Source organism: Phocoena phocoena, chromosome 15, assembly GCF_963924675.1.
Source record: "Phocoena phocoena chromosome 15, mPhoPho1.1, whole genome shotgun sequence".
Lineage (NCBI taxonomy): Eukaryota > Metazoa > Chordata > Mammalia > Artiodactyla > Phocoenidae > Phocoena > Phocoena phocoena.
Window position 1 is genome coordinate 9,025,235 of NC_089233.1, and position 22,892 is coordinate 9,048,126.

Below are 22,892 nucleotides of genomic sequence, written 5' to 3' on the forward strand. Positions count from 1 at the left end.
CCATTACTCTCTTTAATGTCCCCCATTACTCTCTTTAATGTGTATCAGTAATAGAATGAGTAAATCAATGAATGAATGGCCAAGGAAGCTGAGCTAGGCCAAAGCCTGAATTAGCAGACCACCAAGTTTTTTTTGATATAATTTTATTGATATAATTCAAATACCATACAATTTCACAGGGTTGTGCAACAATCACCATAATCTAATTTTTAAACATTTTTGTCCCCGCCAAAAGTAAACTCTACCCTTCAGTAGTCACTCTCCATCCCCTGATGCCCAGCACACGCCCCGGACCTAGACAAACACTAATCTACTTTCTCAGGCCACCAAACTTAACAAAGGTAAATTGATCACAAATCCTAAAAATCTACCCGATTCTGGAGCATAATGTGAAATTTGGTAGATAATTGCCCCCCTTTATCAATGTGTACTGCAGAAATGCAAACTTCTATTGCAGCTTCAGGTCTGATCTGCAGTTTATTAGACTATTAGGCAGTTTGATCGGGCATTTATTAGTACCAGACCCACATTTAATGAGGGTGGATAGTTTGGGTTGGTCTTGATTTTTACTATTGCTGTTGAAGTCAACTCCCTTTAGCAGTTTATACTTTGGCAGAAAACTTGAGTAACTGAAAAAACTAGCAGCCTCAGGTAGCAATTGTGAAATTGCCTGATAATCTCTTCTAGGGTGTTTAGGCCCCTAGAAAATAAGCATTACGTGAGTAGTCGCTTTCCGGAGCTTTTATTTCTAACAAGATTGTTCCAAGAGGCTCACCTCTGGATGGGTGCTGTGCGGGTGTACACGAGGGACAAGAATCACAACTCGGCGTTTAGCGGGGCGGCATTTTCTGAAATGGGTCGGGTTTAGCGCGTCGCCAGGCAGTAGCGTTTCCCTTCGCAGTCGCTCGTCCGAGTCGCGTGCGCAGTGACGCAGTCGGCGCGCGGTGACGCGACGCGACGCGCGGTGCACGCTGGGATATTTAAGTCTTCTCCGCGGCGCGGAGCCGCGATGTCTCCGGCGGCTTCGGCGGCTGGAGGAGGCGACCGACGGCGGCCGTTAGCGAGTGTCAGGGACGGCCGGGGCCGGGGCTGGGGCTGCGGCGGGCCGTTCGGGGCGGCGCTTCTCGTCCTGTCGCTGCTCGGCCTCGTGCTGTACCTGGTGCCGGCGGCGGCTGCGCTGGCCTGGCTGGCTGTGGGGGCTACCGCGGCCTGGTGGGGACTGAGCCGCGAGCCCCGGGGTTCGCGCGCCTTCTCGCTGGTTCGGAACGCCAGGCGTCAGCGAACACTGCTCGCCTCGCCTCCGGCCAAGTCGGCAGTAAACGGAAATCTTCTAGAGCCGCGGAGCCTGCTGGAAGGACCCGACCCCGCTGAACTGCTCCTCTTGGGCAGTTACCTGGGCAAACCAGGCCCCCCGCAGCCTGCCCCCGCCCCGGAGAGCAGGGACCTGCGGGAGAGGCCGGGCCGACGCCCACCCGCCCGCACCGCGCCGCCCGCTCAGTCGGCGCATCCCCGTGGCGTTCAAGTTCACCCCTTCCTCCCTACTCCTCTCCTCCGATCCTCTAGGAGGCCTTCCCACCGGTAAGATAACCCTGATCTTTCTCATACTCTTCTCTCTGTCGACGGGCTTTGAATTAGGGACTTGACTTTCAAATCCGATTTTCTTTTTCATTAAGTCCAAAGTGGATTCTGTGTCGTTTTGCCATCTTAAACACCTTGATGCGTGTCAGTCGTCTCCTGCCCCTCTTTACCCTTTGGAATGAGATGTGATGCCACAGCTGTTTCCTTCCTTTTAGTTCTTAAACTTGTCTGAATTTTCATACAGTATAGATTTAGCAGAATACTTGATAAACCACTAAGTATTCCTACTTCTGGTGAAAATGTCTTTATCTTTCGATTGTAGTCATAGAGTATGTTTTGTTAGATTTTTTTTCTTTGGACCACTAAGAGAAATTCTATGGTTAGCCGAGCTCAAAGAGGTGTTCCCAGGAAACACCTCTTTGATTGATAAAACTTGGTAGATAAAGATGATCAAATCAAAGAGACAGTTTCATTTAGTCCCAATAGCTGAGTGATACAAGAGAATACAAAAATTTGGTGAAAATATTAGATTCTTGAAAAGGACATTTATTTGAGAAGATGAATGTTTAGGTGTTATTAGGTGTTAAAAATGTTTAACTTTGAGTGTATGTTACTGATGGATTAGCATAAAAGAGTGAAGCATTCTTGAAAAGGTTCTCCCTCCACATCCTAACACACACTTTTCTTCCATCGTAGTTTACTTGTGTGGGCAAGGTTTTCAATTTCCCTCTCAAATTGTTGAAGTCCATTGTAGGGACAGCTGGTAAGCAGCTGTCACTTTCTGCCCTTAGACGAAATGGGGCAAAGTTGCCATAAAAATACCATGTGTTCTTTGTTGCTTAGAAAGAGGTTTAAACTCTCTGGAAAATATCTGAACCCACGTGGTTCTTTAGTCATTTAAATTTTCTGACATTCCTTTAAGCTTCTTTGGTATCTCCCATTCTTCACAGGGATTGTGGGACTTTATCACATCGGTTTGTAATAACACCTCGAAGAAGATATCCAATTCAACAGACCCAATATTCCTTGCTGGGGGTACTTCCCACAGTATGCTGGAATGGTTATCACAAGAAGACTGTGCTATCTGCTCGTAATTCCAAAATGGTGTGCAGCCCAGTGACAGTGAGGATTGCTCCTCCAGATAGCAAATTGACGCGTTCTCCGATGTGAGTATTGTCGTTGGAAGAATAGACTCCTATTTGTCCACTTTATTCTTTGGTTATTCCTGTGACAAAGCAGAAAAAGAAGTAGCTGCTTATTTGAATGAGAAATCCCAAATTCTAGTAACTGAACCATCTTTTTGTTTTGTTTGCCTTGGATTGTAGCTTTAATTGCAAAGGACAATTTCTGTGAGTGTATAAATTATACTTTTGCCTGTTGGTTAGCTTCTGATGTCCAGTGACTGAAGTCTGTGCTATATGCCATGGTAATTAAAATATCTTGATGCTGCGATCTTATCTTTCACTGTAGACGAGAGCAAATTATCAACTCAACACTGTCCTCACCATCAACTAGTGCCCCAGACCCATGTGCAAAGGAGACAGTACTGAATGCCCTCAAAGAGAGGAAGAAAAGGACAGTGGAGGAGGAGGACCAAATATTTGCTGATGGCCAGGAAAATAAAAGAAGGTAACAGTCCCAACAGAGTAATAACAGGCCTCTCAGGTGGGCTCCCGGGATTTGTTGAAATATAGATCACTCTCCAGAAGATATAAAGGCCAGCTCCAGTTTGTGACCCTTAGTAGGTCCTGTTCTTCGGCTTTCATGGAAGAGCTTGGTAACAAGGGCTTTAATGCTGTTCATTTCCTAAGACACATGTTAGATAAATTTTGTAATTTACCTTTTCCGTAAGTACTAGAGATACGCCAATAACTGTTAGCCATGTTAGCCTCATACTTTTGATACAAACGTGTTAAATTTTATTTTTGAGAGAGCATGCTTAAAGTCTTCGCCTCACAATCTCGTGCTGTTTAATTATTTGGGTAACCACCAGCTGCAGTATTTTGACTGTGCTGAGGGGAGTGCTTGGCAAAGAAAAGTGAGGACTAGGGTATGGTAGACTTATCAGTAATGAGAGTAAAACCAGTTTCATTATCTTGTTTTCAATAACTTAATGAAAATGGGTGTTAAGGCTTTAACAGGCTGCAAAGGAGTAAGTTAAGGAGTCCAGTCATTTTTCTAATTCAATAAATTGAGTACCCACTATGTGCCAGAGCCTATTCTAGGTAGAGTGGAGAGAGCTTTGAACAAGATGGAGTCCTCATGGGACTTGTTTGAGGAAAAGAGACCAAAAAATAAGTATAATAAAATAAGCAAGATAATTATCAATTATAAGTGTATAGAGATAAAAAACAGAGTGATATAACAGAGGGTAATGAAAAGGGGGCTTCTTTATATAAGGTGGGCAAAGAAGTGCTCTCTGAGGAGACAGTGGACCCCACATGTAAAATCATTGGCCCCATTACCTAGAGAAGATTGTTCATATCCTATAGGTTCAAAATTGGTCAGCTTTGATACTGTAGGTGACAAAATTGAGTAGGGAAATGTTAATCAGTGCAAGTGTATGTATGTAGCGGGAAGATCACGTAATCATGACTAGAGATCGGATTGACAAGTGAGCAATTTGAGCTAATGTCAACTAACTAAGTAGGAGTGGCAGGGGGTGGGGAGGTGTGGAGGTGGGAGAAGAAATAACTATTTTTAAGGTGCAGATAGGTTTCTCATGTTCTGCAGGGTGGTAGTTTTGCTTGACCCCAGTGAGCCTATAACTGAGGATTCTGTACTATCTTTCCCATGATGGGAATAAGCAATGATTCTGTGCACCATGCATAGGCCCTTGTATGTGATATGTAAAGTTTTTCCTTAATAGACTTGCCATATTAACCTCTAGAGCACTATAGGATGTGTGGGTTAAACCCTAAAGGGTTATTTCTGTTTTCAGTTTGGGGCTGGTAGGATGTTAAATTTGTGATTCTGATACTTTGGTGAGAAGTTAGCAAATAATTGATACACCTGAAGAGTTCAAAAGGTCTTGAAGTATTTTCATACTTTTCTTACTGCCTGGACACTGTTAGCATAAATTTACCTTTTGGAATCTTTGGAGTTGAAGCATTCCTCTTCTTGTCTAGCATGGAACCTGTGCTCCATAGGAATAGTATAGGGTCCCAAGAATACGGGAATATGATTTAAGGGGAAAGAAAAGTAACTTCATTTAATTGAGAGTTTTTTGATTTGTCTAGGCGCCATGATAGCAGTGGGAGCGGACATTCAGCATTTGAGCCCCTGGTGGCCAACGGAGTCCCTGCTTCTTTTGTGCCTAAGTAAGTGAGCATCCATGGGTGAGATATAGACTGTTTGGAAAAAGGGAATCATCAGAGTTACTGTCCTGTAGACTTCCTTTGCTTTTTTGCATTGTTTTATTAGTTCAGGTTCAAATCTTTGAAGTCAGAGAGGAACATTTTGAGTAACTTGCCACAATAACTATCTTCTAATTCCTTTTAATAATTTTTCATTGATATGGATAAAACACACTAAGGCTAAGAGGGTTTATGAATATATTTAATAACCAAGTATATAAACAGAAAGATCACAAGGTTTGTGCAATGGATAAAATGTAACAACATGAAATTTAAGATAAATATTAAATCTCTACATTTGAGTTTAAATACATTTGAGGAGGAATTGGCTGGGAGGAAAAGTGGCTCAGCAATATGTGTGAAAAGCCTTGTGGTAACGTATATGCTTAATTTGAGTCAGCAGTATGCTATGGCTGTCAAAAAAGCTAATGTGCTCCTAGTCTGTGCTGATAGAAGAACAAAGACTAGAATGAGGCCGGTGAGTGGTAGTCTTGCTCGTCTTAGCTCTTCTCAGATTGTCTGTGGAGTGGGTTTGGTTTGGTGTACTACACTGTAAGCATGTACACAAACTGAAATGCATTCTGAGTGGAGCAGCTAAGATTTTATGGGCTGGTGGTGGGTAAGGCAGTTTTGAAGGGGTATGAATACTAGCCCAGAGGAGAAAAATCTCAAGGAGAATAAGGAAATTTGGATAATGGTCTCCAAACTATGGAAGGACTGTCACATGAAAAAAGAAAAACAGTTTGCTCAGTTTGGCTCCAAATAGTATCCATGGGTGAAAGTTAGAGGAAATACATTTTCATCCAGTATAAGAATAAACTGGTCCGTGGTTGAGTATCATAACAGGGGTTGGATGACTTATTCTACAGGAAAGATGTACAGGGAATTTCTGTTTCATTTGGAAGCTGAGAAAAAATGGTTGGTTTCTCTTAACTGATTTTTTAAAAAAACAGTTTTATTGAGGTATAATTGGCGAATAATAAACTACCTGTTCAAAGTGTACAAGTTGATAAGTTTTGACTTGCATACACCTTGGAAACCATCACTGCAGTCAAGATAATGAATGTAAACATCACCTCCAAAAGTTTCCCCACGCCCCTGAGTAATGCCTCCCTCCATCCTGTCCGCATCTCCAGGTATCTGCTGATCTGTTTCCTGTCATTGTAGATTAGTGTGCATTTTCTAGAATATTATATCAGTGCACTCATATATTTGATTTAAAATATTTGGCTTTCTCTTCTTGACTGTCAGATATATTTAGCCAAACTGTTAATAATAAAATTAACAGCATTATGCTCTTTAAGTTTTTTTTTTTTTTAAGGAAGATTTTGTGTCCGTGGACAAAGCCTTAAAAGAATGTCTTTAATAATACATCTAACTATATTTTCCCCTTTTTATTAGGCCTGGGTCTCTGAAGAGAGGTCTCAATTCCCAGAGCTCAGATGATCACTCGAATAAGAGATCGCGCACCTCTTCTATGAGCTCCTTGACAAGCACATACACAGGTGGCATCCCTAGCTCCAGCCGCAATGCCATTGCCAGTTCTTACAGTTCTACTCGAGGTCTCTCTCAGGTACATTTGTCTTGCGCTGTGGGAGAAATGGGTTCCTAGCATTAATTAATCGATCAGCCAGTGTTTACTACCTGGTAGTTACTACCTGGTTATCTGTAGATATCTTCTGTCTGTCAGATATTGGGATTACCACTAACAGAAGATACAAACCCTTGAGTGATAACTATAGACCAGTGGAACAGAATAGAAAGCCCAAAAAGTAAAGCAATCATATGTGGAAACCTGATACAAGACAAATGGGCAAAGGACGAATAATTCAGTAAATGATATTAATTTAATCAAAAGGTAGATTGACTCCAGATTGCATTGGATCATAAAAGAAATTTATCCCATAGGCATTGAGAATTTAATGAAAGTTTTAAAAATATGAAGTGGTTGGGGCTTCCCTGGTGGCGCAGTGGTTGAGCATCCGCCTGCCGATGCAGGGGATGCGGGTTCGTGCCCTGGTCCGGGAAGATCCCACATGCCGCGGAGCGGCTGGGCCCGTGAGCCATGGCCGCTGAGCCTGTGCGTCCGGAGCCTGTGCTCTGCAACAGGAGAGGCCACAGCAGTGAGAGGCCCGCGTACCGCAAAAAAAAAAAAAAGAAGTGGTTGTAATTCTTTTTTAGAAAGAGGATGTAGTATAGCCTAGGGAACAGAGCAAGCTTTGCTACCAGACAGATGTGGGTTCCAGTCTTGGCTCTGATACCTAGTAGCTCTGGGGCCTTGGGCAAGTAAATCACTTAAACTCTCTTTGTCTCATTTCTAAATCATTGTTGTAAAGACTGAAGGTAGTGTTTGAAAAGTACCCATTACAGTGCCTGTTAATAAGTGGGTACCCAATATATTGTAGCTAGGAAAAAATAAAGCATGTGTGGAGGAAGATTTTCAAGGGGAGAAAAATTTTGAGATAAGTTAATCAATCCAGAAGGCTCTTACAGTAATATAAATGAAAGATGAGTGTGATAGGTGAGGAATAGTATTTAATTTGTGTCTCTTATGAGTGAGTTTGAGCAGCTTTTCATATACAGTACTAGAGAAACATATTCCAAATGAACTAAAGATTTAAATGTAAAATAGAAACCATAAAAATAAATGTTTGCAAAAGCAGGCTTCTCGGAATTCCCTGGTGGTCCAGTGGTTAGGACTCGGTGCTTTCACTGCCGGGGGCCCTGGTTTGGATCCCTGGTGGGGAAACTTAGGTCTCACAAGTGGGAGCATCAGTTGGTACAGTTCCCTAGAGGGCAGTGTGGCCATTGTTATTAGCATTAGAGATGCACATGCCCTTTGATCCAGCAGGTTTACTTTTAGGAATTAACCCTACACATATACTCAAAGACATATACAAGGATGTTGATTGTAGCATTATTTTTGCAGAAGCTTGGAAACAATGTAAACATACCTTTTTAAGGGGCTGGTTGAATGACTTACATTATTTCCATAAGTTGAAATACTGTGTAACTGTTAAAAACAGTAAGGCAGCTTTAATAGGCACTGATATGAACGAGCTCAAAATATTATATTTAAAAAGCATGGTGCAGAACTGTGTGTATAGTGTCCTCTATTCATGCTGCTGGTTTCTTTAATCTTTTGATGTGCATAGAATAATGTTGACAGGATATGTTAGAAACTGTAATAACTATTGGATAGGAAGGAAACTTTTTACTGAATTCTTGTTGGAATTTGTAACATGTGCTACAATATTACCTTTCCTGGTTTCAGAATTTTTTTTAAGTATAAATAACCGTTAAGTAAAAATTCCCCTGTCCTGGCTATCTTAGTGTCCATCCCATAGGCACCTATTGTTAACATTCCTACTCTGTATGTAAACACAGATGATACACAAGATTTCTGGTCTGTTTAACAAAATGGAACCATAGCATATATGGTTTTTCTACATCTTTTTTAGTCATTATATATTGCATAGCATTCCATGTCATGTAATCTGTCTAACGGCTGTTTTAAAACTAGAGTATAATGTGCTGAAAAACAAATACAGATGTACCATGTAACCACCACCCAGGTCAAGTAATAAATCCTTTTCAACATGCAGAAGCCCCTCTCATACCCACTCACAGTCACTACTTCTTCCCTTCTTCCTTCCTCAATATTAGCATCATATATAGTTTTCCCTGTTTTTGAATTTTATATAAATGGAAACAGAATATGCTTTCTTCTGTGTTTGGCTTCTTTCATTCAACATTTTACTTGTGAGATTCATTCATGTTGTTGCATGTGGTCATAGGTCTTTCATTTTCATTGCTGAATACTGTTCCATTATATGAATATACCACAATTAATTTATCCATTCTACCATTGGACATTTGAGTTTCTCGTTGGGAGCTGTTATGCATAATGCTGCTATGGACATTCTTATATAAGTTTTTTTTTTTAATTTAAGCATAGTTGATTTACAATGTTGTGTTAATTACTGCTACACAGCAAAGTGATGATTATACATAATATACATCCTTTTTTTAAAAAATTCTTTTTTGTTATGGTTTATCATAGAATATTGAATATAGTTCTCTGTGCTATACAGTAGGATCTTGTTGTTTATTCATCCTGTATATAAAAGCTTCCATCTGCTAACCCCAACCTCCTCCCCCTTGGCAACCACCAGTCTGTTCTCTGTTTGTGATTCTGTTTCTGTTTCATAGGTAGGTTCATTTGTGTCATATTTTAGATTCCACATGTAAGTGGTATCATATGGTATTTGTCTTTCTGACTTCACTTGGTATGATAATCTCTAGTTGCATCCATGTTGCTGCAAATGGCATTATTTCGTTCTTTGTTATGGTTGAGTAGTATTCCATTGTATACATATGTACCACATCTTCTTTATCCATTCATCTGTTGATGGACATTTAGGTTGTTTCCATGTCTTGGCTGTTGTGAATAGTGCTGCTTTGTATAAGTCTTTTTTTTCCCCTGTACTGCACAGTTTGTGGGATCTTAGTTTCCCAACCAGGAATCGAACCTGTGCCTCCTGCACTGGAAGTGCAGAGTCCTAACCACTGGGCCACCAGTGGTCTAGGGTTATTCCCTGTATAATTCTTTTTAAGGTGATGTTTCCGTCGATTCTCCTACCAGCGCAGTATGAGATTTTGTTCCTGTGTTTATACATCTTCACTAACACTTGGTGTTGCCTATCTCTTTTAATTACCCATTCCAGTGAGTGTGAAGTAGTATTTCATTGTGGTCTTAATTTGTATTTCTCTAATAATGAAATAGAGGTATCAACTGTTCATTGGCCATTTGTATGTCCTTTTTTATGAAGGGCCTGTTCAAGTTTCTTGGCTCTTTTCTATTAGGTTGTCTGTCTTTTTCTTACTGATTTTTGTAAGGTCTTTATATATTCTATATACAAGGTCTCTGTGAATTATATGTGTTGCAACAAGTAAGTGTCCTACTCTGTGGCTCACCATTTCGTCCTTTTCACTTATGGTTAGTGTATTTTGTGTACTGTTGAGGAAGTCTTTGCCTGCCTAAGGTCATGATGATATTGTCTTATGCTACTTTCTAGAAGCTTTATTATTTTTCCTTTTTAAATTTAGATCTATAATCCTCTTGAAATTGATTTTTTTTTTTTTGCGGTACACGGGCCTCTCACTGCTGTGGCCTCTCCTGTTGCGGAGCACAGGCTCCGGACGCGCAGGCTCAGCGGCCACGGCTCACGGGCCCAGCCGCTCCGCGGCATGTGGGATCTTCCCAGACCGGGGCACGAACCCGCATCCCCTGCATCGGCAGGCGGACTCTCAACCACTGCGCCACCAGGGAAGCCCTTGAAATTGATTTTTATGTGTGATGTAAGGTAGGGATCAAAATTAGTATTTTTTCCATCTAAATATCTGTTTGACTCAGCAACGTTTATTGAAAGGCCCATCCTTTTCCTATTGCTCTGCAGCACCACCTTTGTCATAATTTGTGTCAGTATATCTGTAGATCCATTTCTGTGGATAGATTCTGTTTTGTTGCACTAGTCTGTTTTTCTGCCCCGTGCCACACAGTCTTTAAGTTTTGATATCTAGTAGAGTAAGTCATCCAACTTTCTCATTTCTCTCATTCCTCTTCAGAATTGTCTTGGATCTTGGCCCTTTGCATTTCTGTATAATTTTATCATCTTGTCAATTTCCATACCAGAAACTTTGCTAAGATATTGATTGGGATTGCCTTTAATCTACCAGTTATGTTGGAGACAGTTGACATTTACAATATTGAATCTTCCAGTCCATGCACATGGGGTAGTCTTCAGTTATTTACATCATCTTTAACTTACCTGTGCAGTGGTTTTACATATTTTTTATTACATTTATTCCTAGGTACATGTTTTTGATGCTATTATAAATAGCATATTAGAAATTTGTTACTGATATATAGTAATACAACTGATTTTTGTATTCAGAAAATTTGCTAAATTCTGAATATTCATCTGTATATTCTTTAGGATTTTTGTATGTACATCATGTTGTCTACAATAATAACAGTTTTTTTCTTTTTAATTCTAGTATTGATTTTTCTTTTTAGTTTTTTAGAAATTAATTTTTAAAATTTATTTATTTTTGGCTATGTTGGGTCTTTGTCACTGCACGCGGGCTTTCTCTAGTTGCTGTGAGCGGGGGCTACTCCGTTTTGGTACACGGGCTTCTCATTGCGTTGGTTTTTCTTCTTGCAGAGCACGGGCTCTAGGCATGTGGGCTTCAGTAGTTGTAGCACGCAGGCTCAGTAGTTGTGGCTTGCGGGCTCTAGAGCGCAGGCTCAGTAGTTGTGGCGCACAGGCTTAGTTGCTCCACGGCATGTGGTATCTTCCTGGACCAGGGCCAGGGCTGTCACCCATGTACCCTGCATTGGCAGGCAGATTCTTAACCACTGCACCACCAGGGAAGTCCTTGAATATTATCTTCTTACATACTTCTTTGTTGTTTCGTTTTACTGTCAGACATTGGAGGGGTGGGGGGACAATGACTTGAAGCTCTGAATGATAGTATCTTCCTCCAAAGAGGTCTGTCTTTTGCCTCTGGCAGGCAGCTAAGATTGGGACAGATTACCCCTGTACCGTTGGAATTGACATGATTCTGAGTTGGTTGTCAGTTCTTGTGAGGGCTGGTTTATTTCTGATTTGCCCTGTACCCTACTATGTAGCCTTTGGGATTCGAACCAAAAGCCTAAGGTGTATATTAGGGCCCCTCTACTTTGCAAAGCCCTGAATTCCGGTTTTTGTCTTCCCAGCCCTACGGGGTTGCCAAAAGCTTTTCTCAGCCTCTCAACTGCAGCTTTTACTTTTGGAAGGAGCAGTCGCCCTGAGGCTCCTCACCTGCTGGCTCCTCTCCTCTGTCTTACCTCCACAGTGTCTCACTGCCTTGGTAGCTCTCCATACCACCACACCTTCAAACATACGTATTTTATATTTTCTTCAGCATTTTTTGTTTGTCCTCCACAGCAGGGTTGGTCTGAAACAACGTAGTCAATATGTAATAACTCATAATGGAAAAGAATCTGAAAAAGAATGTATACACACACATATATGTATATATAACTGAATCACTTTGCTATACACCTGAAACATTATAAATCAACTATATATCAATAAAAACTAAATAAATGGTGCTTATGCATTAAAAAACAAACAAACAAACCCATAGCCTGAAACATGGTCAGATTTTGTTTTAAAGCACCCTCACCCCTGGTAGAGCCTGTGACGTCACTACGGCAAGTAATATACTCACTGACACTCATAGCTTCTGGATGTGTTATTGCAAGTAGTTACCAGTCCCCTGCTTGTGTGTGATATTTGAATATATAATGCTGTCAGAAGGAGAAGTTCTAGAACGGAAAGCATAGTGTACTTTCAATTTTGATCATAATTATCTTTGAAATGGTCCATGGCATGAGTTATTTTAAATTATCAGGAAAGTAAGGGAATCTTTGGAAGCGGAGATTAGAGTAATATGAAAGTTCTTTATGTTGAAACTTCTCTTTCAAAGAAATGTGTACTGAAGCAGTAAACATCCCCAGTAGTCAACAGAGATGACAGCCCTTCTATTTGGTGCAAGTGGTAGTAGAGATATTTGACTTAATTGTATTTTTCCAGAGGAACAGTAGTATATACCCAACCCACAGCTACCCAGACTAGAAGTTCTAACTTTGATATTATAAAATCATTACAAATATTAGACTGGTGCCAATTAGAGAAAGTGAACTGTCCTTAGATCTTGTTGTGCGTGACATTGATATCTTCGTAAGTCTTATATAAGACTTGTCATTTTCCAAAGTAGGAATAGTAACCCTGGCCTTCAAAACCTCAGAACCCTAGCTTGCAGTTCTGACCCTGTCCCTTATTATTCCTTTACATATACCCTATATTTAAGTCAAAGCAGCATATTTGTTATCTTGTAAGAGCACCTAATTCCTTCCTGCTTTGTTGCCTTTTCTTGTCCTGTTCTCCATCCGGAATCATGTGTCCATCCTACTGCAAGCCTATAAAGTTTGTCTTTCTTCAGGTGTTTTTGTCAGATTATGAAGGACCATCACAAATGTCACCTTCATCCTTTATTATTCTTCTAACCGAACTCTGCATAATCTCTCTCTTCTTGGACTCCTTTTTAGAGACTTCATTCATCTCTTGTCTATTATAGTCAATTTGTGTACCATCCTATCTCTTTTCTAGATTGTAAATTTCTTGATGATGGGAATGGCCTTGCTTGTATTTGTAAAGTATAAAGGAGAGTACCTTATGAAATAGGAACTTGGCAAAAATGGAATTAGAGTGCAGAACTAAATTGACTGCTGGATACATAGATTGACTGTTTCTTTTTTTTTTTTTTTTTTTTTATTTATTTATTTTTGCTGTGTTGGGTCTTCTTTCATGTGTGTGGGCTTTCTCCTAATTGCGGCAAGTGGGGGCCACTCCTCATCGCGGTGCGCGGGCCTCTCACTATCGCGGCCTCTCTTGTTGCGGAGCACGGGCTCCAGACGCGCAGGCTCAGTAATTGTGGCTCACGGGGCTAGTCGCTCCGCAGCATGTGGGATCTTCCCAGACCAGGGCTCGAACCCGTGTCCCCTGCATTGGCAGGCAGATTCTCAACCACTGCGCCACCAGGGAAGCCCGACTGTTTCTTTTTATGACTTGCCTTGGTATAGCCTTTGCCCACTTTTCATTTGATATGTTTATATGGAATTGCAAGACTTTCACTTTTACATGTTAAGGATATTAACTTATCACTTTAGTTGAATATATCTACCTTTTAATTTTGTTTCTGGTTATGTTTTTATTTCATTTTGGAGTGTTTTTGTTTCCTGTCCACATACCTTTTATTTCTAGTTTATGGAAACATTACTGTGGTTGAAAATTCAGATGGTACAGAGTATATAGTAAAGTCTCCTTCCCACATGGAGACATTTTTATTTAGAGAGGTTCTTAGTTGTCCTATGACAGTCTGTCAGTTTTCTTTCCTTTGTTTCTGGAATAGAAAGTCTTTTCCCTACCCCAAGTTATTTAAGAGCTCATTTGGTTTTTTTAAATAGTTCTTTATGACACCTGGATTGTATGTGTGTATAGTCTATGAAGTAGAGATAGAACATTTTCCTCCTAATTGTTGAACCAGGTTGTCTTCCACCCTGGCTAAAGGTTAGAATCACCTTTGGCACTTCGTTAAAAATACAGGTGTGAGGCCTAAGCACTTGTTGTTTTTTCAGGTGGCTGTCCTTTCTCGTTATTTACCTGAGCATAACGTAAAAAACTATTACTGATTTCAGCTTTTTCCTCAAGCTTATTCTGAGTCTCCGTTTCCTGACATTAGTCTTATGGAACTACTCTACTGCTTTACCACCTGTCTTTGATTTAAAACCCTCTTTACCTTTTTAAAATTTTTATGAAGTATTGTTTCCTCCCTGTTTGTGCTTATATGATACAATTTTACTGAGTAAGAAATCACTAGAAGCTTCTCAATAGGAAAATTGCCTATGGTAATGGTTCAGTATCTTTGTAAATAGGCCAGAGACAGTGAACCTATTTGCAGAGAGCTTGCTCTTTGTCAAGTACTTTGCTGCTAGGCCCCTTCGAAGGAGGCAGAGATGAAAACAGACTACCTTTGCTATCAGGGGACTCCACTTGGTGAAGAGACAGATGCATGGATAATTATAACGATAAATACCACTGATGCTGCAAAAGTCATAGATGTCATGATCGTATATATGTGTGTGTGTGTGTATATATAATATATATATATATATATATATATTTTTTTTTTTTTTTTTTTGCGGTACGCGGGCCTCTCACCACCGCGGCCCCTCCCGTTGCAGAGCACAGGCTCTGGACGCGCAGGCCCAGCGGCCATGGCCCATGGGCCCAGCCGCTCCGCAGCATGTGGGATCCTCCCGGACCGGGGCACGAACCCGTGTCCCCTGCATCGGCAGGCGGACTCTCAACCACTGCGCCACCAGGGAAGCCCCATGATCGCATATTTTTAAAAAATAAAGTTAATAAAGTAAAACTGAAAATTTAATGAGAGCAAAACTAAATTAGTTTATTAGCTTATCTTCATTGGAACAGTTTAATTTACTTTTATCATTTCCACAGACAATATAGAGTAAACGTGTGTGCACATCATAGCTCTAAACCATTACTGAATGTGACAGTCCCCTTTTTAATATACGCCAAAAGTACATTCATTCCTTCTACATTTATTAGTTAGCGTTCCGTTAGTTTTTCAGGCTTTTTCTCCTGTAGTTAATACTGGCAATTGACTTTCTTTTCAGGAGCCTTCCTTCACAAAGAAATATTTTTTTAGTTACCTAAAAGGAGATTTTATACGCAGTGATGAATAGAACCACGGCATTATACTGAAGGTCAGATGATAAACTGTCAACTAGGGTCAGTCACGTTATTTGTGTTTGCCTTTTAGCTGTGGAAGAGGAGTGGACCCGGTTCATCTCCCTTCTCTAGCCCAGCCTCATCCCGCTCCCAGACACCAGAGCGGCCAGCGAAGAAAATAAGGTACTCCATTATTGTTTGCTGCGTGGATTACTGAGTGGTCAGGAAAACAGGGACGTTTACTCGGCTGTTAGGCTTTCTGCAACTCTGATTTGGAGGATCAAAGAAATTAACATCTAGAGGACAGGGAAGGACCCGCCTGAATCGCTCTCATCTCTTACAGTTCTTTTGTACCAACTGTAGAGGCCTCTGGCTCTCTTCCTCACACTGTAGCGTGAGTGACAGGGGTGCAAGAGTAGAGGCCATACAGAATAGAAGGAACAGAGCGAACGACGTCATCGGGCAGCAGACTTCCATGTTTTTGACTCCAGCTGACCTTCTAGGTACCTACAGTCAAGTTGAATGTCATTCTGTTAGGGATAAGATCTGTGACTAGAACTTTCAGGGACTTGGTGGGTTGTAAGTAAGGTTTTGAAGATCACTGATTTGTGCTTGTTGTAAGACAAAGGTTCCTCCTTGGTTTCCATGAACTGCCTCCATTCTTTTCTGTTGGAATTTTCTTTTGACTTCTTTTATTTTTTCTCCTGGCATACTGAGGTCTTATATCATGGTTTTCTAGACCAGTTGGTAGGTAAGCAGGTATAAGAAGTTATCCAGTACTTTTTGTCAGCAAGTCTTCCTTAAACTTAATTCTGCCTTTTCCTCCTACAGAGAAGAGGAGCCTTCTCATCATTCTAGTTCTTCAACTCCATTGGTAACAGACAAGGAGTCCCAGGGAGAAAAGGGTAAGTTGATGAATGCACTAGAGTGGCTTTTGGTGGTGGAAGTGTTGAGCGTTGCCTTGTGGACGGCCTGTTAGATACAGAGACAAGAGTTTCTGTCCTTCAGAAATTTATAGTCAGGTAAGGGAGAAAGGTGACACAGACAGGTACAGTATAACGTGTGGTAATGGTTGGCTACAGATAAGCTTAGGTTGAGGTATCTGTGACCAATCCAGATAATTATTGTCCAGCAAGCAGTTGTATACCTGCATTTGGAGCAATTCTGCCTTTATATCCTCTTGACTATATAATCTTTTTTTTTTTTTTTTTTTTTTTTTGTGCGGTACGCGGGCCGCGGGCCTCTCACTGTTGTGGCCTCTCCCGCCGCGGAGCGCAGGCCCAGCAGCCATGGCCCATGGGCCCAGCCACTCCGCGGCATGTGGGATCCTCCCGGACCGGGGCACGAACCCGTGTCCCCTGCATCGGCAGGTGGACTCCCAACCACTGCGCCACCAGGGAAGCCCTTGACTATATAATCTTTCAGACACCATCCAAGAGCCCAAAATCATGGAAGATCGAATCTTTCAGAGATACCCATTGAAAACTCAATGTTAAAAACGGGATAGGGCTTCCCTGGTGGCACAGTGGTTGAGAGTCCGCCTGCCGATGCAGGGGACACGGGTTCGTGCCCCGGTCCGGGAGGATCCCACATGCCATGGAGCAGCTGGGCCTGTGAGCCATGGCCGCTGGGCCTGCGCGTCCAGAGCCTGTGCTCCGCAACAGGAGAGGCCAGAACAGTGAGAGGCCCGCGTACCGCAAAAAAAACAAAACAAAACAAAATTTAAAAAAACGGGATAGACAAACCTATCCATTTCTGGCAGAGAGGAGGAAGAAAACAAGTCTTTCTTTTTTTTTAGTTGCAGATAAAACCACATGTAAGAAACAGAACCCGTGGAATTCCCCATCAACACCTGGCAGCTCTGGGCGGCGCAAACGGAAGGTTCAGTTGCTGCCCTCCAGGCGAGGGGACCAGCTGACCTTGGTATGGTCTTGTCCATCTACCTCTGCCCACCCCCACTTAACTCTGTCTTAGGAAGGCTAAATATAGGATTCTTCCAGTTTCTCCTGACTGACAACTTCTTTTTCTCTTTGGTAGCCTCCACCTCCCCAGCTTGGTTATTCAATCACTGCTGAAGACTTAGACTTGGAAAAGAAAGCTTCTTTACAGTGGTTTAACAAGGTCTTGGAGGATAAGACTGGTAAGGAATGTAGATCAGTTTCACACCCCGAGAGGGTTTGTTTCCTTTGGTTTTATTTTGGTCTGTCTCATCTAGGAAGTCCATTTGGGTCCTCAGTGGAATCTGGAGAACAGTGAGCCTTGAGACTGAAGGGAAGCCTTTCTAAATGACTCGTCCTGAGGCCCTGAACTCCCCGTGCTCCGTGATATGCCACTGGAAAGAATTCCCAAACAAGGGAGGACAATGGCATCTTTTCTTTCTTCCCTAGATGCTGCCTCAAACTCTGTCACTGAGAACCCACCTACCAGTCAGTCTTCTTTCACTTTTACCCTGCCTGCTGCTGGGACTGCTTCATCCCCATCCTCCCTCCCAGCCCCAAGCACTAACCCACTGTTGGAGAGCTTGAAGAAGATGCAGAATTCCCCAGGCCTACCATCCCTCCCTGGTGAGTGGGAGAGCTTACTTTAGAGCACGTAATGACATCAGCCTTTGTTTAGATGGAAGTAAAAGCACCATGCCCATCAGTTGCTGGAAATTGCTGTAAAGGTTGAACCTATTCTGACTTCCCAAACCTGAGCTGGTGCAGGCTTAAGAGCCTTAGAAATCTGTAATCAGGACATATTAGGGAAGGGCTGCGACACTTGAAGCTGGGGAAGGCAGCTTAGCTTTGGTAGTCAAATAGCTCTTGATTTGAAACCCAGTCCCTTAGCTGCTCTGAGCCTTGTTGTTTTCATCTGTAAAATAAGAACAGTGCTCACCTCATGAGGTGTCCCTGAAGTATAAACGGTCACATGGTTAAGGTGTCTTGTCACATGCTTGCTAGACGGCAGGCACAAGGTAATAGGCTTCCAAGGACCTGCTGGCTGTTCCAGCCCCTTGCCTTCCTGGCACTGCATATATACACACTCCTCTACTGCACTTCATCATAGTGTAGAATGTATTAGGTATTCAGCCCCTCCCAGGGCTCATGGGCAGAGACCGTCTCATTCATGGCCATATGCTCTGTACTTAGCGCCTGGTGGGTGAATGTAATACAGTACATCTTTGTTAGATGAATAAGGTATATCTACATAATTAATTGGACTTGAGTTCAGGTAATTGGATTTTTCTTAGTTTCTACACATTTAACCCCCAACTGGGCCAAGTTTTATCCTCTTCTGTTTTTCTTATGACCTGTGAAGGGTAGAAATTATGAATACTTCTTTGACTTTCAGGAGTGAACAGTTTAAAGGCCTGTGGTATAGATTTAGTCATAATTGTTGACTGTTGAATCCCTAGCACTGTGCTAGGCATTGAACACTGCGTCATGTTTGAGATATTCCAAATTCACTTTCTCTACTCTTCTTCCCAGAATCTGCTGGCGTGGCAACCACTGTGGCCCATTCGCCTCCAAAGACACCCAGCCCTCTGGCCCCTCTGGGCTCTTCAGAGTCAGCACCCCTTCCAGGCACCTCCGAAGACTCCAAATCTACCACCACTTTCTTGGGACTGACCCCTGCTTCTTCCCCAGGACCAGTCACTGACGCCAAGTCACCTCCGGACCCTCAGGCTGAGACATCTGCCAAATCCCAAGCCCCATCCGCCCCATCTCCCAGCCCCAAGCAGAGTATTCTGTTTGGAATGCTGAGCACCCCACCTGTTAACCCTCCTGCCTCTGCGGCCCCTGCTGTGTCTTCAGCATCTCCCATGTTCAAGCCCATTTTTGTGGTCCCACCTAAAAGCGAGAATGAGGGCCCCTTGCCCTCTAGCCCTTCCAAGGTCACAGCCACGGCATCTTCCAGCTCAGCCGTCCCCATGACGACTAGCAGCCCACCCCTCACTTTCAAGCCTATCTTTAGCAACATGGGGCCACCTGCATCTGTGCCCATGTTAACTCCCTTCTCCCTCAAGCAAACGGCTACTCCAGCCACTACCACGAGCGCCCCTCTCTTCAGCGGCCAGGCTGGCGCCACCTCTGCAGTGGTGTCCATGACCACAGCCAGCGCCTCCGCAGACTCTGCTCCGAAGCCCGCGTTCAGCTTCGGTGTGCGCACCGCAGCCAGCACCCCGAGCAGCGTGACTAGCACCACCGCTTCCGCCTCCCAGCCCTTCCTCTTTGGGACTCCCCCTGCTTCTGGTGCCAGCTTCACCCCAGCCGTGGGCCCCATATTCCAATTTGGCAAGCCTCCCGCCATGCCCGCTTCAACAGCAGTCGCCACCTTTGGCCAATCCCTTCCCAGTGCCGCCCACACCGCCCCCAGCAGCAGCAGCAGCAGCAGCACAGCCAGCTTTAGTGGCTTTGGCAGCACCCTCACCGCCTCAGCCCCAGTCAGCAGCAGCCAGCCCACGCTGACGTTCAGTAGCGCCACCGCCCCAGCGTTCAACATTCCCTTCGGCTCGAGCGCCAAGCCACCTCCCTCGTCCTACCCAGGAGCCAACCCCCAGCCCGCCTTCGGGGCTGCGGATGGGCAGCAGCAGGGGGCTGCCAAGTCGGCCCTTGTCCCCAGCTTCGGCAGCTCTTTCACTTTTGGAAACTCTGCAGCCCCGGCCCCGACTGCGGCTCCAGCGCCAGCCCCGGCCCAGCCAGCCTTTGGTGGCACCGCGCAGTCGGCCTTCAGTGGTCTGAAGGCCACGGCCTCTGCCTTTGGCACCCCTGCCAGCACCCAGCCAGCCTTTGGTGGCACCACAGCTGCCTTCTCCTTCGGTGCAGCCACCACCTCTGGCTTTGGAGCTACAACCCAGACCGCCAGCAGTGGGACCAGTAGCTCGGTGTTCGGCAGCACGACACCATCGCCCTTCACATTTGGGGCACCGGCAGCCCCAGCCGGCGGTGGGGGCTTTGGGATCAGTGCGGCCACCCCAGGCTCCAGCTCTGCCTCTGGAGCGTTCGGCTTTGGAGCAGGACAAAGTGGGACCACTGGCAGCACGACCCCTTTCGGGGGAGGCTTGAGTCAGAACAGCTTGGGCGCGCCCAGCCAGAGCACACCCTTTGCCTTCAACGTGGCCAGCACGCCGGACAGCAAACCTGTGTTTGGAGGTAAGGTCAGGAGTTGACTTGGTCTGCTGTGCGGCGTGTGCTCTTGGGGAGCTTTATGTTGTGGTAGTGAAGAAACAGGTGTTAAATGTGTAAATAGTGTGTCAGGTAGCAATAAATGTCTTGATAAAAGTATGTGATTAATGACTGTGGAGGGATGCCTTTCTGAGGAAGTAACAAATCTAACCTCCGAGACTGACAAGAAGAGCTTGGGCTGTGGCTGGGGGGAGGTGTGTGTGAGGGCACCGCAGGGCCTGTTGAAAGTGGTCACTTTGGAGCTGGGGAGAAGATGGGATGGGATCGCAGGCAGCTTTGAGTCTGGAAAAGCGTGCTTGTGAAGTTACAGTGAGGCCAGTCGGCACCGTTCTTTTTCCCCAGCACCGTTCAGTTACGAGATACAGACCTAAAATAAGTGGTAGCCAGCAAGGCCCGCCTGTTGCAACTCACCAAGTAAAGCAGCAGGGGCGGTGGCCCGGAGGTTCTCTGAGGCTGAGGAAAAGCAGGAGCCGGAGTTGCTGCGGTGGCAAGCGGGGAGCCAGTGCAGTGCCTGCAGGGGAGGTGGGAGTGGAGGGAGAGACGGGGACCAGGCCGGGCCCCAGGAAGCCAGAAAGACGCCCGCCCCAGCCCGGCCCCCCACCCCCACCCCGGGAGGAGGAAGAGCTGGGAGAGCAGGCGGCCTTCCCCACGGGACTGGTGCGGATGGCAGCACTCAGTGAGGGCGGGGCGTTTTCTGGTGGTTGAGTCCCAGTGGGCCCCGGGGGGAGATCAGGGGACCCACCGGGTGGAGGGGAGGAGGCCAGTGAACAAGGAGAAGAGGCATAACGCTTCTAGTCCTGGTGGAAGGGAGGTAACCGGGTCAGGCTACAGGTGGCGGTCCACTGACGGTCATCTGCTGCTGTGTCTGGTGGCCAAGGGAATGCAGAGGCCCTACGCCGTAGGTGGTCAGAAGGCAACCTGAGGGGCTTGTCTCCACCGCGGCACAGCTGTTAGCAGGCTGGGAGGCCCACCTGGGGCAACGCGTGTTAAGGCCTCCTTCCAGCGGGCTGAATGGGAGCTAAGGGGCCCTGCGGGGAAGGCCCTGCCGGGAGCAGACCTCCCCACTAGGCTTATAACCCTCTGCTTTGAGGCCCTGTGCTCACCGGCCTGGTCTCTACAGTTCTCTGCTGTCTCTTCATCCTAGGCACCTCTACACCCGCCTTTGGTCAGAACACCCCTGCTCCTGGGGTGGGCGCATCAGGCAGCAGCCTCTCCTTTGGGGCATCCTCAACACCCGCCCAAGGCTTTGTCGGAGTTGGACCTTTCGGTAAGCGGCCAGTCTCCTTGTTGCCAGTGTGACCTGCGTATCTCCTCTCTGAAGATGGGGTGGGGTGGGCTGGCAGCTCCGGCTCTCCGAGGCTCATCTGGGAGTCCAGCACAAGCCAGGTTTGGAGTTGGGCAGCAGAGATGAGAAGGAGCCAGACTGCTGGGACGCCAGGTAAAAATGCCTTTCTGGGCCTTGCTCCCAGCCTCTCTGTGGTCTTGGGATTTTGCCTTTTTAAGAAGCCCTCCCCCGGAAGAATTGCTAGAGCTTGGCGAGGCTTTCTCCCAGCATCCGGTGTTCTTTAGAGACTGCTCTCAGGTAGCAGCTACCCTGATGAGATCTTGTTGAATCTTTCCAGGATCGGCGGCCCCCTCCTTTTCCATTGGTGCGGGATCCAAGACCCCAGGGGCTCGACAGCGACTGCAGGCCCGAAGGCAGCACACCCGCAAGAAATAGCCTTTGCCCCTGCCCCCCACACCCCCGCCTCCCTTGCCCAAATCTGGACCTCAGCACCTGCTAGGAAGAGCCTCTGACCCTTCCAGTTCCATAACGCAGACCTGCCCCAGACCTCTGGCTTCGGCCACCAGGGAGGTGGTGGCAGCCCCAGGGGCTGTTTCCCTCTTCCAGGAAGCAGAAGCCTCGGGCCTCTCGAGGGAGGAGGGGGAGGCAGGATGTGGCGGGGCAGAAGCCTATTACTACCTTACTTGAACAGTTCCACTGGTGAGGCTGGAGAGAACTAAAGAAACATCTGTACATATTGTCCACTGCCTTCCCTGACTCTCGTTTAGTGTATGAGCTTGGTCAGGCGGCCTCCCTTCCCGCCTTTTCCCTGAGAGCCATCTTTGCCGGAGGGCAGCAGGTAGAGCCCTCACCCACTTGCATCTCTGATATGCACTTGATGGGATTGGGGGATGGATTATCCCTAAAACTTTACCTTGCTTGGCTTGGCTATAAAAAGTGGTTCTCCCCCTCTGGTCCCATTAGGGGACTCTGTTTCCCCATTTCTTGCTGCTTCATCCCTTACTGGTTCCTTGCAGGATCGATTCCATTTAAAATGATCCTGACTCTAGCTTTGCCTTTGGAGACCCCAGCGGGTGCTGCTCCTGCTGTTCCACTTCCTCCTGCCAAGTCCGAGCCGCTGTTTCATCCCCGACCCTCTCTG

At 45.1% G+C, this 22,892-nt stretch overlaps 1 protein-coding gene across 3 annotated transcripts; it reads left to right on the forward strand.

Moving 5' to 3' along the window:
* Positions 1 to 1,009: 1,009 nt before the first annotated feature.
* On the forward strand, positions 1,010 to 22,186 carry POM121C (POM121 transmembrane nucleoporin C). Of its 3 annotated transcripts, XM_065892242.1 has the most exons (13): positions 1,010 to 1,578; positions 2,529 to 2,744; positions 3,049 to 3,207; positions 4,818 to 4,898; positions 6,336 to 6,507; positions 15,390 to 15,481; positions 16,130 to 16,203; positions 17,097 to 17,221; positions 17,336 to 17,438; positions 17,686 to 17,862; positions 18,769 to 20,433; positions 21,611 to 21,733; positions 22,089 to 22,186. In XM_065892242.1, exons 1-13 carry the CDS (start codon positions 1,010 to 1,012, stop codon positions 22,184 to 22,186), a joined length of 3,654 nt encoding a protein of 1,217 aa, XP_065748314.1. The 3 variants fall into 3 exon arrangements, with proteins under 3 accessions (XP_065748314.1, XP_065748315.1, XP_065748317.1); XM_065892243.1 differs by lacking the exon at positions 17,686 to 17,862; XM_065892245.1 differs by lacking the exons at positions 15,390 to 15,481; positions 16,130 to 16,203; positions 17,097 to 17,221.
* The last annotated feature ends 706 nt before the right edge of the window (positions 22,187 to 22,892 follow it).

Coding starts and splice junctions, on each gene's coding strand:
- POM121C (XM_065892242.1), top strand. CDS start 1,010: ATGTCTCCGGCGGCTTCGGCGGCTGGAGGAGGCGACCGACGGCGGCCG. Junction 4,899..6,335: donor CCTGCTTCTTTTGTGCCTAA/GTAAGTGAGCAT, acceptor CCTTTTTATTAG/GCCTGGGTCTCTGAAGAGAG. Junction 17,863..18,768: donor AGGCCTACCATCCCTCCCTG/GTGAGTGGGAGA, acceptor TCTTCTTCCCAG/AATCTGCTGGCGTGGCAACC.